Source organism: Mobula birostris, chromosome 2, assembly GCF_030028105.1.
Source record: "Mobula birostris isolate sMobBir1 chromosome 2, sMobBir1.hap1, whole genome shotgun sequence".
In the NCBI taxonomy this organism is placed as follows: Eukaryota; Metazoa; Chordata; class Chondrichthyes; order Myliobatiformes; family Myliobatidae; genus Mobula; species Mobula birostris.
Window position 1 is genome coordinate 154,259,907 of NC_092371.1, and position 14,977 is coordinate 154,274,883.

Consider the following 14,977-nt stretch of genomic DNA (forward strand, 5'->3'; position numbering starts at 1 on the left):
GATGCACAGGGTGGACTTGTGGCTATAGTTGGTTTCCTTGCCACATGCGCCACACGTCACTGTGGCGCGCAGGGATAAGGAAATTTGATATGTAGTCTGAGTATCCAAGTATTGGTATAGTTGAGATCTAATGTATTCTCTCCCCTGGTTGCGAAGTTGACATGCTTGTAGAACTTCGGCAGAACTGTTTTTAAGTTGGCCTGTAAACCACCAGTAACAATGAAGACACCATCAGGTGAGTGGCTTCGGGGTTACAGATGGGAGACACTGGGTCTGCAGGGATCCATTTTAAGTCTTGCTTGAATACCAGTGCACTTACTTGTAACGGCCATTGTAGTAGACCTCGGCATGGAGAAAGGGCCCACGTTAGTGTGCCACCTTTGTTATTCCGCTCACTAATGAGGTGCACTTGCAGACTTTAGTATTCTTTATGACCAGCAGTGTTCCCAGGCATAGAAAATTCAAATAGCACAAAAGCTTTCACTGTTGACTGGAGTCACAGTGGGCACTGTGTCCATGAGCACAGCCATCTTGTAACGTAAAGATCATCAGTTTGTTTCCACCTGGGGTGCAGACCAGGATTTCTTTTCCCCCCACGGTCAGAGCAGAAGAATTCCTTGACCTCAAAGGTGGTTTCTGGGGCTAAATATACCCACATATTATCTCCAAAATCAAGATCCTCTTCTAGCCTGCCCTCATTGTTTTCCACTAAGGTTTACAGAAAGACTGCAAACTATTTACTCCCAATATCTCAGATGACAAAGGCAATTATCAATAAAGTTCACCACTAGTGGAATCCAACAGTGGAAAAAATCAAGACATCAGATGTGGAATAAAATTCACCAGCTGTGATCCCTGCCTGCCACTCTGCTTCTGAAATCAAGGCATGGGATATATTTCAGCAACACTGTCTCAAATCCGCCAGGCTGAATGCATGCAATATATGGAAGAAGCTGGATGATCTTGTAGCACAGTTAGAGACTGGCAGATACGACGTTGTGGGCAACACCAAGATACCGCTGAAAGAAAATCATAGTTGAGAACTTAACATCCAAGGATACATCTTGTATGAAAGGACAGGCAGGTAGGCAGAGGAGGTGGCATGGTTCTGTTGGTAAAAAATTGAAATCAAACCCTTAGAAAGAGGTGACAGAAGATTGATAGGTTTTGAATCCTTGAAGGTAGAGTTAAGAAACTACAACTGTAAAAAGATCCTGATGGGAATTATATACACTCCCCAAACAGTAGCCAGGATGTGGGATATATATTTCAACAGGAAATAAAAACGGCATGCATTAAGGGAAATATTATGATAGTCATGATAGATTCCCTTTATGCAGATAGATTGGGAAAATCAGGTTGGTCCTGGATCCCAAGAGAGAATTTGTAGAATGCCTACAAGATGCTTTTTTAGAGCAGTTTGTGGTTGAGCCCCCTATAGGAAAACCAATTTTGGATTGGGTATCGTATAATAAAATCAGATTTGATCAGGGAGCTTATGGTAAAGGAACCCTTGGGAGCCATTTGATCTCCTGAAGTGCAACACCTCATACTGGGCCAGATTAAACTCCATGCCCTATTTCTCCGCACTTAACTGCGTTCTGATCTATATTCCACTGTAACCTTTGGTAATCTTCTACGCTATCCGTAACACCACCAAACTTCGGTGTACTTACGCCAAATTTCAGCTTCCGCTCTGGCATTTTATTTGGGAAGAGATTTTGAGTACCACAGATTGTATGTTTTATCTCAAACACACACAATAAAAATGCTAGAAACACTCAGCAGGTCAGCATTTTTTTAAATATTTTTATTCAGACATCTGTCATTTGTCCTGACGAAGGGTCTCGGCCTGAAACGTCGACTGCACCTCTTCCTACAGATGCTGCCTGGCCTGCTGCGTTCACCAGCAACTTTGATGTGTGTTGCTTGAATTTCCAGCATCTGCAGAATTCCTGTTGTTTGTTATTTGTTTATTTTCAGTTATTTTATCTTTTATCTCATTTCTGATGAATATTACAAAAACACTTAATGCTAACACCAATTTACCTACGAACATATGTGTCCCTGCCTAGATTATCGACTAGTTGTGGGATGTTCCTGGTAAATTTATTATTGTCATATGTACCAAGGTACAGTAAGAAACTTGTCTTGCATACTGTTCTTACAGATCAATTCATTATGCAGTGTACTGAGGTAAAACAATTACAAACTGCAGAATGTGCAGTGCACATAGACAATAAGACACAAGGTCACAACAAATTAGATGGTGTGGTCAAGAGTGTCATCAACAATTGAATCAGCACCCATCTTTCTGATGGAAGAATTCATCACTATACTTCATCATTTTTAACCATGTTCCCCTCACATAAAGGAAGACAGTTGTAATTGTTAGAAGTCAATTATCCCAGCCCAGCACATCACTGCACATCTTGAGCCTACAAAAAACTATTTTCAGCTATTTTAATCAATAATCTTTCTCCCATCATAACACTAAAAATTGGGATATTCACTGATGAATACACAATGATTCATTCTAGACACACTCACCACAAAGCAGTGCTGCCCATGCCATATGAAATAGATTTGGACAACATTCAGACATAGCCCAACAGTTATCAAATAACATTCTGGCAATAACTAACTCCAAGTAGAGAGACCTTAATTTCTTACCTTGAGATTCAAGAGCATTACCATTGCTGCGTCACCCAACGCTGCCATACCACCATTGACCAGAAACTCAACACTACTAGCAATTCAAAAACTGTGGGTGCAAGAACAAGATAGAAACTGGGCATTCTGGAATGAGTGACTCAGCTCCTGACAACCCAAGGACTTTTCAGCATCTTCAAAGCACAATTCAGGAACATGATGAAATGCTTTCCACTTCTCTATAGCTCCAAAAACTCTGAAGAAACTCCACACCACTCAGGATAAAGCAGATACTCCTAAAGCAACTCCAAGTCAAGTGGTCCCCTACCATGAAGAAAAGCAATGAAGGGAAGTCGTTGCTCACTGCCACTTACACAAGGGAGGAAGGGGAGCTGGGGGATCTTTGGGGTTCTTGCGCTTAACTGTCATTCGTGCTTTGGGGTACTCCTTTTTGTGAATGCTTGCAAAGAAAAAACATTTCAGGATGTATATTGTATACATTTCTCTGACATAAAATTGGACCTTTGAGCCTTTGAACAACACTGAGGTCACCTTCACCAGGAGCTCAGCAAATCGAGAAGATGGGTCATCGTCGGGTCTTACCTACTCCTGGAAACTACAGGAGAATATTAGTTGTTTGTGCCCATCTGTTCCCTTTTGTGAGCTGATGTCTTCTTCGGTCTCCATTCACACACACACAGACCAGTTTCTTGACTGACATAATAGTGGTGATTTTACCTGGTGTGTAGATGCCTTATGATTATATTCCTTCTTTGCTCAAAGAGTATTCACCTGGAAGCCAATTACATTTGGAATGAAGGGAGCAACATTAGATAATTAGCATCAACATAGTAATTAAATCTGAATTAAAAACAAACATAATTTTCAAACAAAATAAGAAAAGCACACAGTGAACAGTAATGTACTATCCATCTTTCTTAATTACTTGAGTCCTGTTTACAGTACATACATTCCTCGGGACCATATAATACCATCCCAATTACATTATCAGAGTGGATAATCACCAATGCAAAATGGGTCTATTCAAGCATTTTTCTATATTGGAAATATCTACATAAAATATTTGAAGCTTTGCATTAGCATTATCTAAGTGCTATAATTACTTTAATTATACAAGCAATGAATTAAGTGTAAATGTGTTATTTATAATATACGTAGCATATATTTTAAAAAACTAATTGGAAGTATAATAAAAGTCTGAAAATGGTGCTGGCAATAGCTCAATGAATCATTACCGGCATCAACCATTGAAGGGCACTGCTTGCTCTTTGAAGAAATGTGAACATGGAATTTCACTTCATTAATGATCAAATGAAAATAAAACATAACTAGAACATAGAACAATACAGCAGAGAACAGGCCCTGCAGCCCACGAGGTCGGGCTAAACTAATTAAACTACCACCTGCATGGTCCCTCTTGGCTCTCCTAATTCCTTCCTTGAGTTCTTTTCTAGCCTCTAAAAATCATTTGGTTACATTTTCAAAGAACTCTAAGATTTGCATGTGTTGGTTGTTAACACAAACACATTACACTATATCAACACACACAAAATGCTGGAGGAATTCAGCAGGCCAGGCAGCATCTATGGAAGAGAGTACAGTTGACCCGAAGGGAGGGGGGGGATGAAGTATGGAGCTGAGAAGTTGATTGGTGAAAGAGACAGAAAACCATGGCAGAAAGAAAAGGGGGAGGAGCACTAGAGGGAGGCAATAGGTGGGCAAGGAGATAAAGTGAGAGAGGGAAAAGGAGACAGGGAATGGTGAACGAGGGGGAGGTGTGACATTACCAGAAGTTTGGGAAATCAATGTTCATGCCATCAGGTTGGAGGCTACCCAAACGGAATACAAGATGTTGTTCCTCCAACCTGAGTGTGGTCTCATCGCGACATTGGAGGAGGCAACAATTGACATATTGGAATTAAAATGGGTGGCCACCGGGAGATCCCACTTCTTCCGGCGAGCAGAGCCTAGATGCTTGGCGAAGTGGTCTCCCAGTCTATGTTGGGTCTCACCAATATACAGGAGGCCACACCAGGCACACTGGTACCGCAGCATTAAAGCCAGGAGCAACAGGTTCTGGCAGCATCTCTAGGAAGAGGTACAGTTGACGTTTCGGACCGAGACCCTTCATCAGGAGGGTAAGGGGTGCTTTGGAATGTGAGCCATCCAATGAGGGGAGTGCTTTTTCAGCTATGTGCCTGACACCAAAGTGATCTGGGTCTTTTGTTCGGCAGAAGATGGACAGCGAAGATGCCAGAAAGGAGGGGTCGCAGACACCAGAAAGGAGAGGTCGTAGACACCAGAAAGGAGTGGACTTGGAGTGGGGCCAGGAGTCGACGAAGCCCGGGGAAATCGATGAAGGACCAGCAGAAAGGAAATCATGAGCTCCAACTTGTGCACTGTTTCATTAAAATGTGCCCTTTTCTTTTTGTTTTACTTCACTAACCCTTTAATCAAATGAAGAATTATAAAGCTAAATCATTTAATTGCAAATGGAGTACTGCCTGTTATTTTGTGGTACTGATTTGTAACAGGGTAACACATCACACAGCATCCACACAAACGGGAGTTTTCGCATCTCAATCTCATACGTTTGCTGGGGCCAGAGATGGTCTTCCCTAGACTTAAGCAGCCGTCAGGACTTGAGGGCTACACACATTCAGATGGAGACGTAATTACTTCTCATGTATGTGTAGGATGTAAGAAATAAAGTCAATTCAATGATGAGTCCTAGAGAAGAAAAAGTTATGCAGCAGAATGACATTGATGCATTATCCATTTTATAATAGACATTAAATGATGCAACATAGCTACAATGGCAATTTTTTCAGTAAGAAATTTAATATTTTTTTTTAGAAAAGAAACATGCAATTGTCAAGAAACACAGGTAGATGCACCATGCTTTTCAAATGTACAGGACAAAGCAATATATACATAAATTTCACAATATACAAATACTTTCATAAGGTAGTTTAATCCTTTTAAGATGGTAATTAAGATTTGGCAGAAATTCTGTAAAATAATTTTGGTTGTGAGAATCTATTAAATATTTTGTCATTTCTAATGATAATCCCTCCCTCAAAAAGATGTTAAATTATGAAGACTGAGTAATAAACTAAAAATTAACATCTTCACAAAAAAATAAAATGTCTATCCTTATCTTACAAAAAATATAATGAAACCTTGGCTTTTTCTTATCCTCCACTGTAAGTGAAGTTTGGCAATTGAACTTGCATACTTCAGCCACTAATTCAGTACACCAAGATTATGTCTGCATTTCAGAATACTTTTTCTACATATATTGCAAATTTACAAATTCCTATCCCTTCCCCCAAGTGCATAAGTTATGTATAACAATTTTAAAAATAAAAATTTCTAAATAACACACAAGCATAATGCTTGACATGAGCATTCTGTGCTTGCCATGCATATACAAATGTGCTACAGTGAATTTGCAAATCAATCTGGAAACCTTTTAAAATCGGAAGCACTATTAAACAGAGTTGAGGAATGAAGGTCTCTTCTAAAGTCACTTCCATGTCTTTAGATATACTTATGCCATGGTATATCCATAGCTGCCGCAGTGTAATGCCACGAGAATTCGATCTTTCAGGTTTTCTTTGCTGGGATATTCTGGCAATTTCAACATGTTAATGCTGGAAAAGATGATTTTGAAATGTTTGCATTAAATTTGTATAAAGATCTGAATTGTACCTATTAATGTTTTAAATGCATCAAAGAACAAGGTAAGCTTCTGAATTTATGAATTACGATTCATCCTGAGATCCGACCGTCACAGAAATTTGTTGTAAAGAAACAGCTGAGGAGGAAATAACACAATGATTGTTGGTCCAGTCAATATTCCAGCTTATAGTTCTGGAGAATTGAGCTCCAGAACACTCTGCATTTTAAACCAAGTTGTTCCTATAGTTACAGTAATGGCACCCAACATGGAAAAATTGTCAACATCCTGTACAAAAAAAAAGTAGGACAATCTGGCTTACCACTGCCATGTACGCTCTCAGTCATCAGCAGATAATAGAAGATGTCATCATTTTAACTACACTCAAGAAGCTCAACATCCTACAAGACACAGCAGCCCACCCACAACCACTCACTCCAGCACTGATACACAGGACTAGCAACGGGTACCATCTACAAGGTGCCTTGTAGTAACACACAAAGACCACCACCTGAAAGTTGCCTTCCAAGCCATGTAGAAATATATTGCCGGCATTGGGCGAAAATCATGGAAATCTCTCACTAACCTCATTGTAGGTATACCTACACCTCAAGGACGGCAGCAATTCACTGCCATTTTCTTAAGGACAATTAAGTGCTGACTTAGCTGCAAATCCCAAGTCCCCTTCAATGAATAAACAAAAAAAATACTAAGGCTGTGGCAGAAAGTACCCAAAATATCTTGGGGCATGATGTCAACTGTTAATCTAATGAAAGTCAATTCTAAAGGTGTTTTATGGTCTATTTGCATAAATATTAAACTTAAGTAAATCTCAGACATGTAATATTTTATGGTTTGTCAATTAGATTTGATTTACAAATAGAGAAATATAAAAGTAAATACCATTGTACATTTCATTGTGGTGGCAATTCTTTTTAATCACAGAAAATTACTGCCTACTATTCTAGCTACATGAGAGCCCATAAATACATTTATCTAACAGCTGTTAAAAGTGTGCAAAGAATACCTAATAAATGACAATACTGACAATTAGTCTTTAAGAAAATGGCTGTTGGATTGCGATGATTTTATTGGAGAAATTTCTGCCTTGACTTAACAAAATTTCAGAGTACTTTAAATGCTTCCAATACATTGTTTCATTTATTCTTCTGCTGGCATTTATCTTCCTGTCACAGCATTTAATAGTCTAAACAGACTATCATCTTGAAATCAATTCATTTTTATGAAACCAAGGACAAACCATAGTTTGAATGACATTTCTAACAGATACAGATGGAATTAAGAGAAAGATTTATATTGACTTATAAATTTAATAAATCAAATGCTCCCTCCATTTTACAATGCTCATAGATTCTACATACCAGGTACTGGATGTTGGTAAGAGGTTAGAAGTGTATGGTACAGCAGCTATCGTGAACTTCTGCAATCCACTGCCACCCATAAGGTAAGCAAAGCCACCATGTGGGACCCTTGAGCTTAGAAAATGAAAAGTTTAAGAACATAAATAAACACAATCTGTTCATTTCCGTTAAAACATACTTGTATCAAAGTAAATAAAAATGTTACACTTTGTACAAAGCATGGTACTGTAATACACGTTTCTACGTACTGTTAGCTTCAAATAATCAATCTGCAAAGGAAAGAAATACTAGAGCAGCATTTCTGCTATTTCCAACAGCACCACTCAGTGCAGCATAGCTCCTAACATCAAGGGTATCAAGTTAATAAAACCAACCCTCCGCCAAACATCAAACACACATGTAGATGAGCCCAAAACCAAGAAATTGCAGAGTTGTGGACACAGCTCAGTCCAGCGCAAAGACCAGCCTCCCCTCCCTGAACTCCATCCACACTTCCTGCTGCCTCAGAAAAGCAGTCAGCATAATCAAAGACCACCCCTATGCCTCACCATTACTCCACCCCACCCCCACCCGATCACTCTCTCTTCTCCCTTCTATCAGATAGAAGATACAAAAGCTTGACAACTTTTAACCACTCCACTTTACGCCATCAGGCTACCTGGACGAAATAGGGGTGCTGCCCCTCCACCCTGAGAGCATCCTCATTGTGGCAAAAGAGGCCATGGACCAACATGTCGGAACGGGAATGGAGAGAGGAATTAAAATGGTTAGTCACTGGGAAATTCCACTTTTGGGGGATGGAGCAGAGGTGCTCATCAAAGCTTGATTTACATTGGTACTCACCAGTGTAGAAGAGGCTGCATCAGGAGCATCAGATCGGTAGCCTCGAACCTGATGGCATGAATAACGGTTTCTCCTCCCGGTAATTTTATTTCTCTCTTCCCACCTTCCCTATTCCCCACTCCAGCTTCTTAGCTCTTCTCCTCACCTGCCTATCACCTCTCCCTGGGTACCCTCCTCCTTCCTTTTCTCCCATGATCCACTTTCCTCTCATCAGATTCCTTCCTCTGCCGTCCCTTATCTTTCCCACCCACCTGGCTTCACCTATCAGCTTCTAGCTGTTCCTTCTTTCCTTCCCCCTTTTTATTCTGGCATCTTTCCCCTTCCCTTTCAGTCCGGAAGGTGGCTCAGCCTGTAACTTTGACTGTGTGTTAATTTCCATAGATGCTGCCTGACCTGTTGAATTCCTCCAGCATCTTGAGTATGTTGCTCTGGATTTCCAGCATCTGCAGAATCCTGTGTTTTCTGGATATCATAAGCACGGTCTTTCTCCAAGCTCCCTCAGCTTATACAAACATGCACATCCACACCAAGACTTCATGCTGTAGCTCATGATCACCAATTAGCAAAGGCTCAGACAATCCAGATATTCCAAATCACCAGCACATAGAGAACCAAAGGGCATTATTCAGAGTCATGTGATAAACAGGGACAAGAAAATGATCTGCGGTGTCCACCAGTTGAACTTGTGATCTGCAGTAAATGCCAACAGGTCAATGCCTCAATGGTTAATTCCCAACAACTCAACTGCTATGCAGATTTAGGATATCGATGTACTCACTCACAATTCATCTGCCATAATGGCTTCTCAGTAAACTTGATTAAGTAACGCCATTGACAACTATTCCAGACTGCTCCATCAAGCCAGCCCATCGAGGGCAATAGCTTCTGTGGTCAAACTGAAACAGTAGTCTTTTAGCAGCCACAGGAGAATCATGCCAGCACATTTTAACCAACTTAATTTTTTTTTTTTAGGAAACCACTGAACACGCCATCGCCGATTAAGTGGACAGTGAGAACTTGCACTCATTCCATGGTAGCATAGCGGTTGGTGCGGTGCTGGGCGGGCAGCGTGGTGACAAGGGCCAGAAGGGCCTATTCGTGTTGCTCTCAATAAATAAGCTGTACACAAGGAGAACAGCATGGCCTTCGTCAGCCACAATTCTGAATTCTAAACAGAGAAATGCCATTTTCATATAGATTTGACTAGCAGTTATGGATATTGGCTATTTGGTAAACTGTGAATGTCTGAATTCCTTACTTGCAAAATCAATCACCATTCACAATTACAGGTGTTATAAATTAATTGAAAGTACAAGTTAACAACTTGATGATACTTTGAAGTTGGCAAAGTAATTGTCACTTCATTGGTGTGCATGTCCCTTGCATCCCTCTGTCATATTCTTACCTTGTCTCAGTAAGCCTCAATGGCTCTGGTAAACTGCTGTGCAAAGGGAAGCTATGCTTCTCAAAGACCTTTCTTGCCTGGGCTGTCTGCACTCTATCTGTAATCTAACCTTATCTGGACATTAACCCTTGCCTTACTGCAACTTCCACAAAAAGACCTATTCAATGTGCATCCCTGGATACTCATCAACCACATCAATTGATCTGGTGTCACACAAAAACCAGACTGGGCAAGGATGGCAGATTTTTTTGCTTGAAGGATATTAGATAGGTTTTTACAACAATATAGTTCTTCTGCAGTCCTCATTACAAATGACCAGAACTTTCATTCCAGACAATTACTCAGATTTAAGTTCAACAGCTAACATGCTGTGATCTGAATATCGGTCTCTGGATCACAAGTTTGGTACAAGCTCAATTTAATGTTAATAGACAAGTAATGACATATATTATTTGATTTTGCATTTCACATAGCATTACCCATATACTGGCACTGCTTAGAACAGATTCTTTCACTGCACAACAAAACATGATGTAGCACATGCTAGAACTGATGCACATCCTGCAGTACTTTACTCAAGTATAGTTTTTAATGATATGCCTTTCATGCCAATGTGCTCAAGGAAATCCTAACTGCAACAAGGTAATGAAGGAGGATTTTCATATAAAAATCACGACGTCACTCAGCAGAGCAGTGAAATAATCTGACAGATGCCATTACTGCTTGTTCATTCTGACAATGATTAAATGTGACATCCAAAGTGAAGTTTACTTCTAGGTCAGAAGTTTTCTCCATCAACTGATCCATCCTTGCATAATACCAACCTCCCACAGGAGTCCGAAATACAAGCATGATCTGATGTTGAAATTAAGCATCTGCTCTGCAATATCTGTTCCCAGGTGCCTACACTCATGAATGGGATTGAACACAACACAAAAAGATGAAGGTGAGATCATAATTCTTGCTAATAGGGTGAAATATGATCCTACTACCACAGGGACATCAGGAAGTTATTCATGCGTAAAAATCAGTATGTGAGGCTCTGGAAATCAGCATGAGAGAATATAAAGCTTCAGTTAGGCCACATTGGAATACTGTATTCAATGCTGGTCACCCCCATTATAGAAAGGATATGGAGACATTGGAAGTGGTGCAGGAAAGGATCATCAGAATGCTGCCTGGATTTGAGAGTATTAGCTACAAGGAGGAAATGGATAGATTCTCTGGAGCATCAGTGCCTGAGGGAGACTAGACAGAAGTTTATGAAATGAGAGGCATAGATAGGATAGGTAGTCAAGAGTCCTTTCCAAGGGTAAAAATGGCAAAGACTGGAGGCCATAACATTAAGATGAGATGGGGTAAGCTTAAGGAGATAGGCAGGGCAAGTTCATTTTCTACAAGAGGAGTAGGTGCTTGGAATGCACTGCCAGGCATGGTGATGCAAGTAGACACAACAGTGACATTTTAACAAATGTGTAAATGAAGAGGATGAATCATAGACAGGAAAGCTGGGATTAGCTTCATTTGGCATCATAATCAGCACAAACATCATGGCCCAATGGCCCTGTTCCTCTGCTTTAATTTACAATATTTTATCTCTCTCCAAGCTGTACGTTCGTGACAATGGGTGTAGAGAGTGTCACTTTGTTTGCAGTGGGATGGAGGTTTTGCAGGTTGCATGAACAAGCATTTATCTTTGATTAGACACTTGGTCAATGCCTGGCTCCTTGGCTTAGCAGAACAAAGGATATCCCGTTGGTAACCTCCATCTATTAGGATAGCACTAACTGCTGTAGATCCCTGACAGAGCCAACCACCTCAGTATTAATAAGTCATGGGATTGCAATGAAGTATGGCATTCGATATCAAGAACTTCCTATGATCCATGCAACACACACAAAATGCTGGAGGAACTCAGCAGGCCAGGCAGCATCTATGGAAAAGAGTACAGTTGACATTTTGGGCCAAGACTCTTCAGGAGGACTGGAGAGAAAAAAAAAATGAGGAGTCAGAATTAGAAGGTGGGGGGAGGCAAGGAAGAAACACAAAGTGATAGGTGAAACCGGGGGGAGGGGAAGTGAAGAGCTGGGAAGTTGACTGGTGAAAGAGGTACAGGGCTGGAGAAGGGGTAATCTAATAGGAGAGGGCAGAAGTCCATGGAAAAAATTAAAAGGGGAAGGAGCAGCGGAGGAAGGCAATGGGAAAGCAAGGAGATAAGGTGAGAGAGGAAAAAGGGGATGGGAAATAGAGAAGGGGAGGCCATTACTAGGAGTTCGTATGATATGTACGATTGAATTGAATTGACTTTATTACTTACATCCTTCATATCCATAAGTAAAAGTCATTACATTACGTCTCCGTTCAAATATGCAATGTGCAATTATAATAATTTATAATAAATATTATGTACAACAGGGCAGTCAATATAACATAGAAATACAGTTGCATTAGCATGAATTAAGCAAGTCTGATGGCCTGAAAGAAGCTGTCCTGGAGCCTGTTGGTCCTGCCTTTTATGCTGCCTTACTGTTTCCCAGATGGTGGCAGCTAGAAGTTTGTGGTTGCAGTGACATGGGTCTCCAATGATCCTTCGGGCCCTTTTTACACACCTGTCTTTGTAAATGTCCTGAATAGTGGGAAGTTCACATCTACAGATGCACTGGGCTGTCCACTTCCCTCTCTGCAGAGTCCTGCGACTGAGGGAAGTACAGTTCCCATACCAGGCAGTAATGCAGCCAGTCAGGATGCTCTCAATTGTGCTCCTATAGAAAGTTCTTAGAATTTGGGGGGGCCACACCAAACTTCTTCAACCATCTGAAGTGAAAGAGGTGCTGTCGTGCCTTTTTCACCACACAGCCGGTATGTAGACTATTTGAGATCCTCGGTGATGTTTAATCCAAGGAACTTAAAGCTGATGTCTTGAAAATTCATTCACAATGAACTCACCCTAAGAGTCGTTGCCTCGAACTTTAAAAAGTTCCCAAGCCTCTCTGAATACTCTACCATATCTACTAATTCATACAGCACGAAAAGTCATTTTAACCCAACTCGTCCATGCTGACCAAGGTGCCCTCCTGAGTAGTCCCGTTTACCTATATTTGGTCCATATCCCTTGAAACCTTTTCGATCCATCAATCTGTGCAATTATCTGTTAAAGTTGTTATTGTACCACCCTCTACTATTTGCTCTGACAGCTCAATCCATACACCCACCACCCCCTGTATCAAACACCTGTTCCTCTGGTCCCCTTTAAATCTCCCACCCCTTCACCTGCAACCTATGTCTTCTAGTTTCAAACAGCCCTACCCTGGGAAAGACTGACAATGCTCCAAACCTAGGCTCCTCATGATTTTATAAACCTCTGTCAGGTTACCCATCAGCCTCCATGACCCAGAGAAAATAGTCCCAGACAATCCAGCCTCTCAAGCCCCAGCAACATCCTCAACCTCACAAATTTTTTCTGCATCCTCTTTAGCTTAATCTTTTAATATGGCAACCAGAACAACACACAATGCTATAAGTGCGATCTCACTCGTGTCCTATACGGCCATCGATCCCAAAGCCTTTTGTAATGGAGTAATGCTAACGTTGTTACCATTGAGGCACTCACTGAATAAGTAGCTCAACTGATGACTGCTGCAAAAAGCAGAGTGTTTGTTTTAGCATATTGGATATTAGCTTATTTGAATAATTCTGCAGTCAGTACTGACACTATCCTGTCAGATCTCCTGATGTCAGCAGAAAGTCTTTTGAAATCAGAAATAAAACACAAACTAGAACTCTATGATCGATCTACTGAGACTAAACATAATAGCTGTCATGTGTAGCTTTGAGCGACAATTTATGTTAATCTGGGTGAAAACATGCAATGCAATTATGACAAAGCGCATTCAGAAAATGTCAGTAATGCTCCTATAGATTTGTGATCAATTGCGTACCATGCAATTTCAGAACAAAGAAAATTAAATTAATGGAAGTTACTTCAGGTTAAAATCAACTTTGGTTTGCATTAGCCTGAAAAACTGCTACTCAGTCCAGTATCTGGCCAGTTTTGTTTACATTTTTAATGCCAGTTTTCCCCATCAAGATCCACTAAGTACATTCAGTGGCCACTTAGGTATCTCCTACACACCACTGTTGCAACACATGGTTATGAGTTACTGTCGCCTCCTTGTCAGCTTGAACGAGTCTGGCCATTCGGGAACAATGGCGCCCGTTGAAATGCCACTCACTGTTTTTATTTGTTTTTCACACCATTCTCTGTAAACTCTAAAGAATGCTGTGCATGAAACTCCCACAAGTTCATCAGTTTGAGATATTCAAACATCTCATCCAACACCAACAATCATTGCATGGTGAAAGTCATTTAGATCAGATCTTCCTTCATTCTGATGTTCGGTCTGAAACACAACTGAGCCTCCTGACTATGTCTGCATGCTTTAATGAGTTGCTGCCACGTGACTGGCTGATTAGATATTTTCATTAATAAGGATAGGTGAACCTAATAAAATGGCCACTGAGTGTATGTTACAAATTGTGATCACAATTGGATTGTTTCATACTCCAATTGACCAAAATCAATTTTAAAAATATTTACCAAAATAGATTTAAATGTTCATAAATACTATTGGAAATCTTCACGATGACAACCCCGAACTATTTCAAAAGCTGAAACAAATTCCATTTCATTTGACTTTAGTGCATTAGTTTTTTTTCCTCAGCCACTTGCCGTCTCTTCCTTCACCCAAGCATTCCAATAATTAGAAAGTCAATTAGCAAAGTCAGATATATTTGCAGATCTGAACGGGTGCCTGAAATTATGTCGTCACATGGCTTTATGAATCAATTTTAATCAGTTTGCCTTACCTGCCTGTAACAAACTGTAATAGTAATACACATTCTTCTTGAGTGAACTCTTTGACAACTTCCCAGAACCACTAGAAAAAAAGATTTGAGTTGACATTACACAGGAGATTCTGCAGCTGTTGGAAA

The 14,977-nt window shown here is 40.5% G+C and overlaps 1 protein-coding gene across 8 annotated transcripts in view; it reads right to left on the minus strand.

The window, feature by feature from the left end:
• Positions 1 to 5,548: 5,548 nt before the first annotated feature.
• The window catches only part of hace1 (HECT domain and ankyrin repeat containing E3 ubiquitin protein ligase 1), a 78,698-nt gene continuing 69,269 nt past the window's right edge, over positions 5,549 to 14,977 (minus strand). For 7 of the 8 annotated variants that reach the window (XM_072250388.1, XM_072250367.1, XM_072250395.1 and 4 more), the window contains 3 exons: positions 14,852 to 14,922; positions 7,738 to 7,851; positions 5,549 to 6,329 (listed from right to left, as the gene is read on the minus strand). In XM_072250388.1, coding sequence (XP_072106489.1) covers positions 6,227 to 6,329; positions 7,738 to 7,851; positions 14,852 to 14,922 — 288 coding nt within the window. In that variant the 3' untranslated portion in view covers positions 5,549 to 6,226. The remainder of the gene's footprint in view (positions 6,330 to 7,737; positions 7,852 to 14,851; positions 14,923 to 14,977) is intronic. The other variant, XM_072250374.1, reaches the window with a different exon arrangement.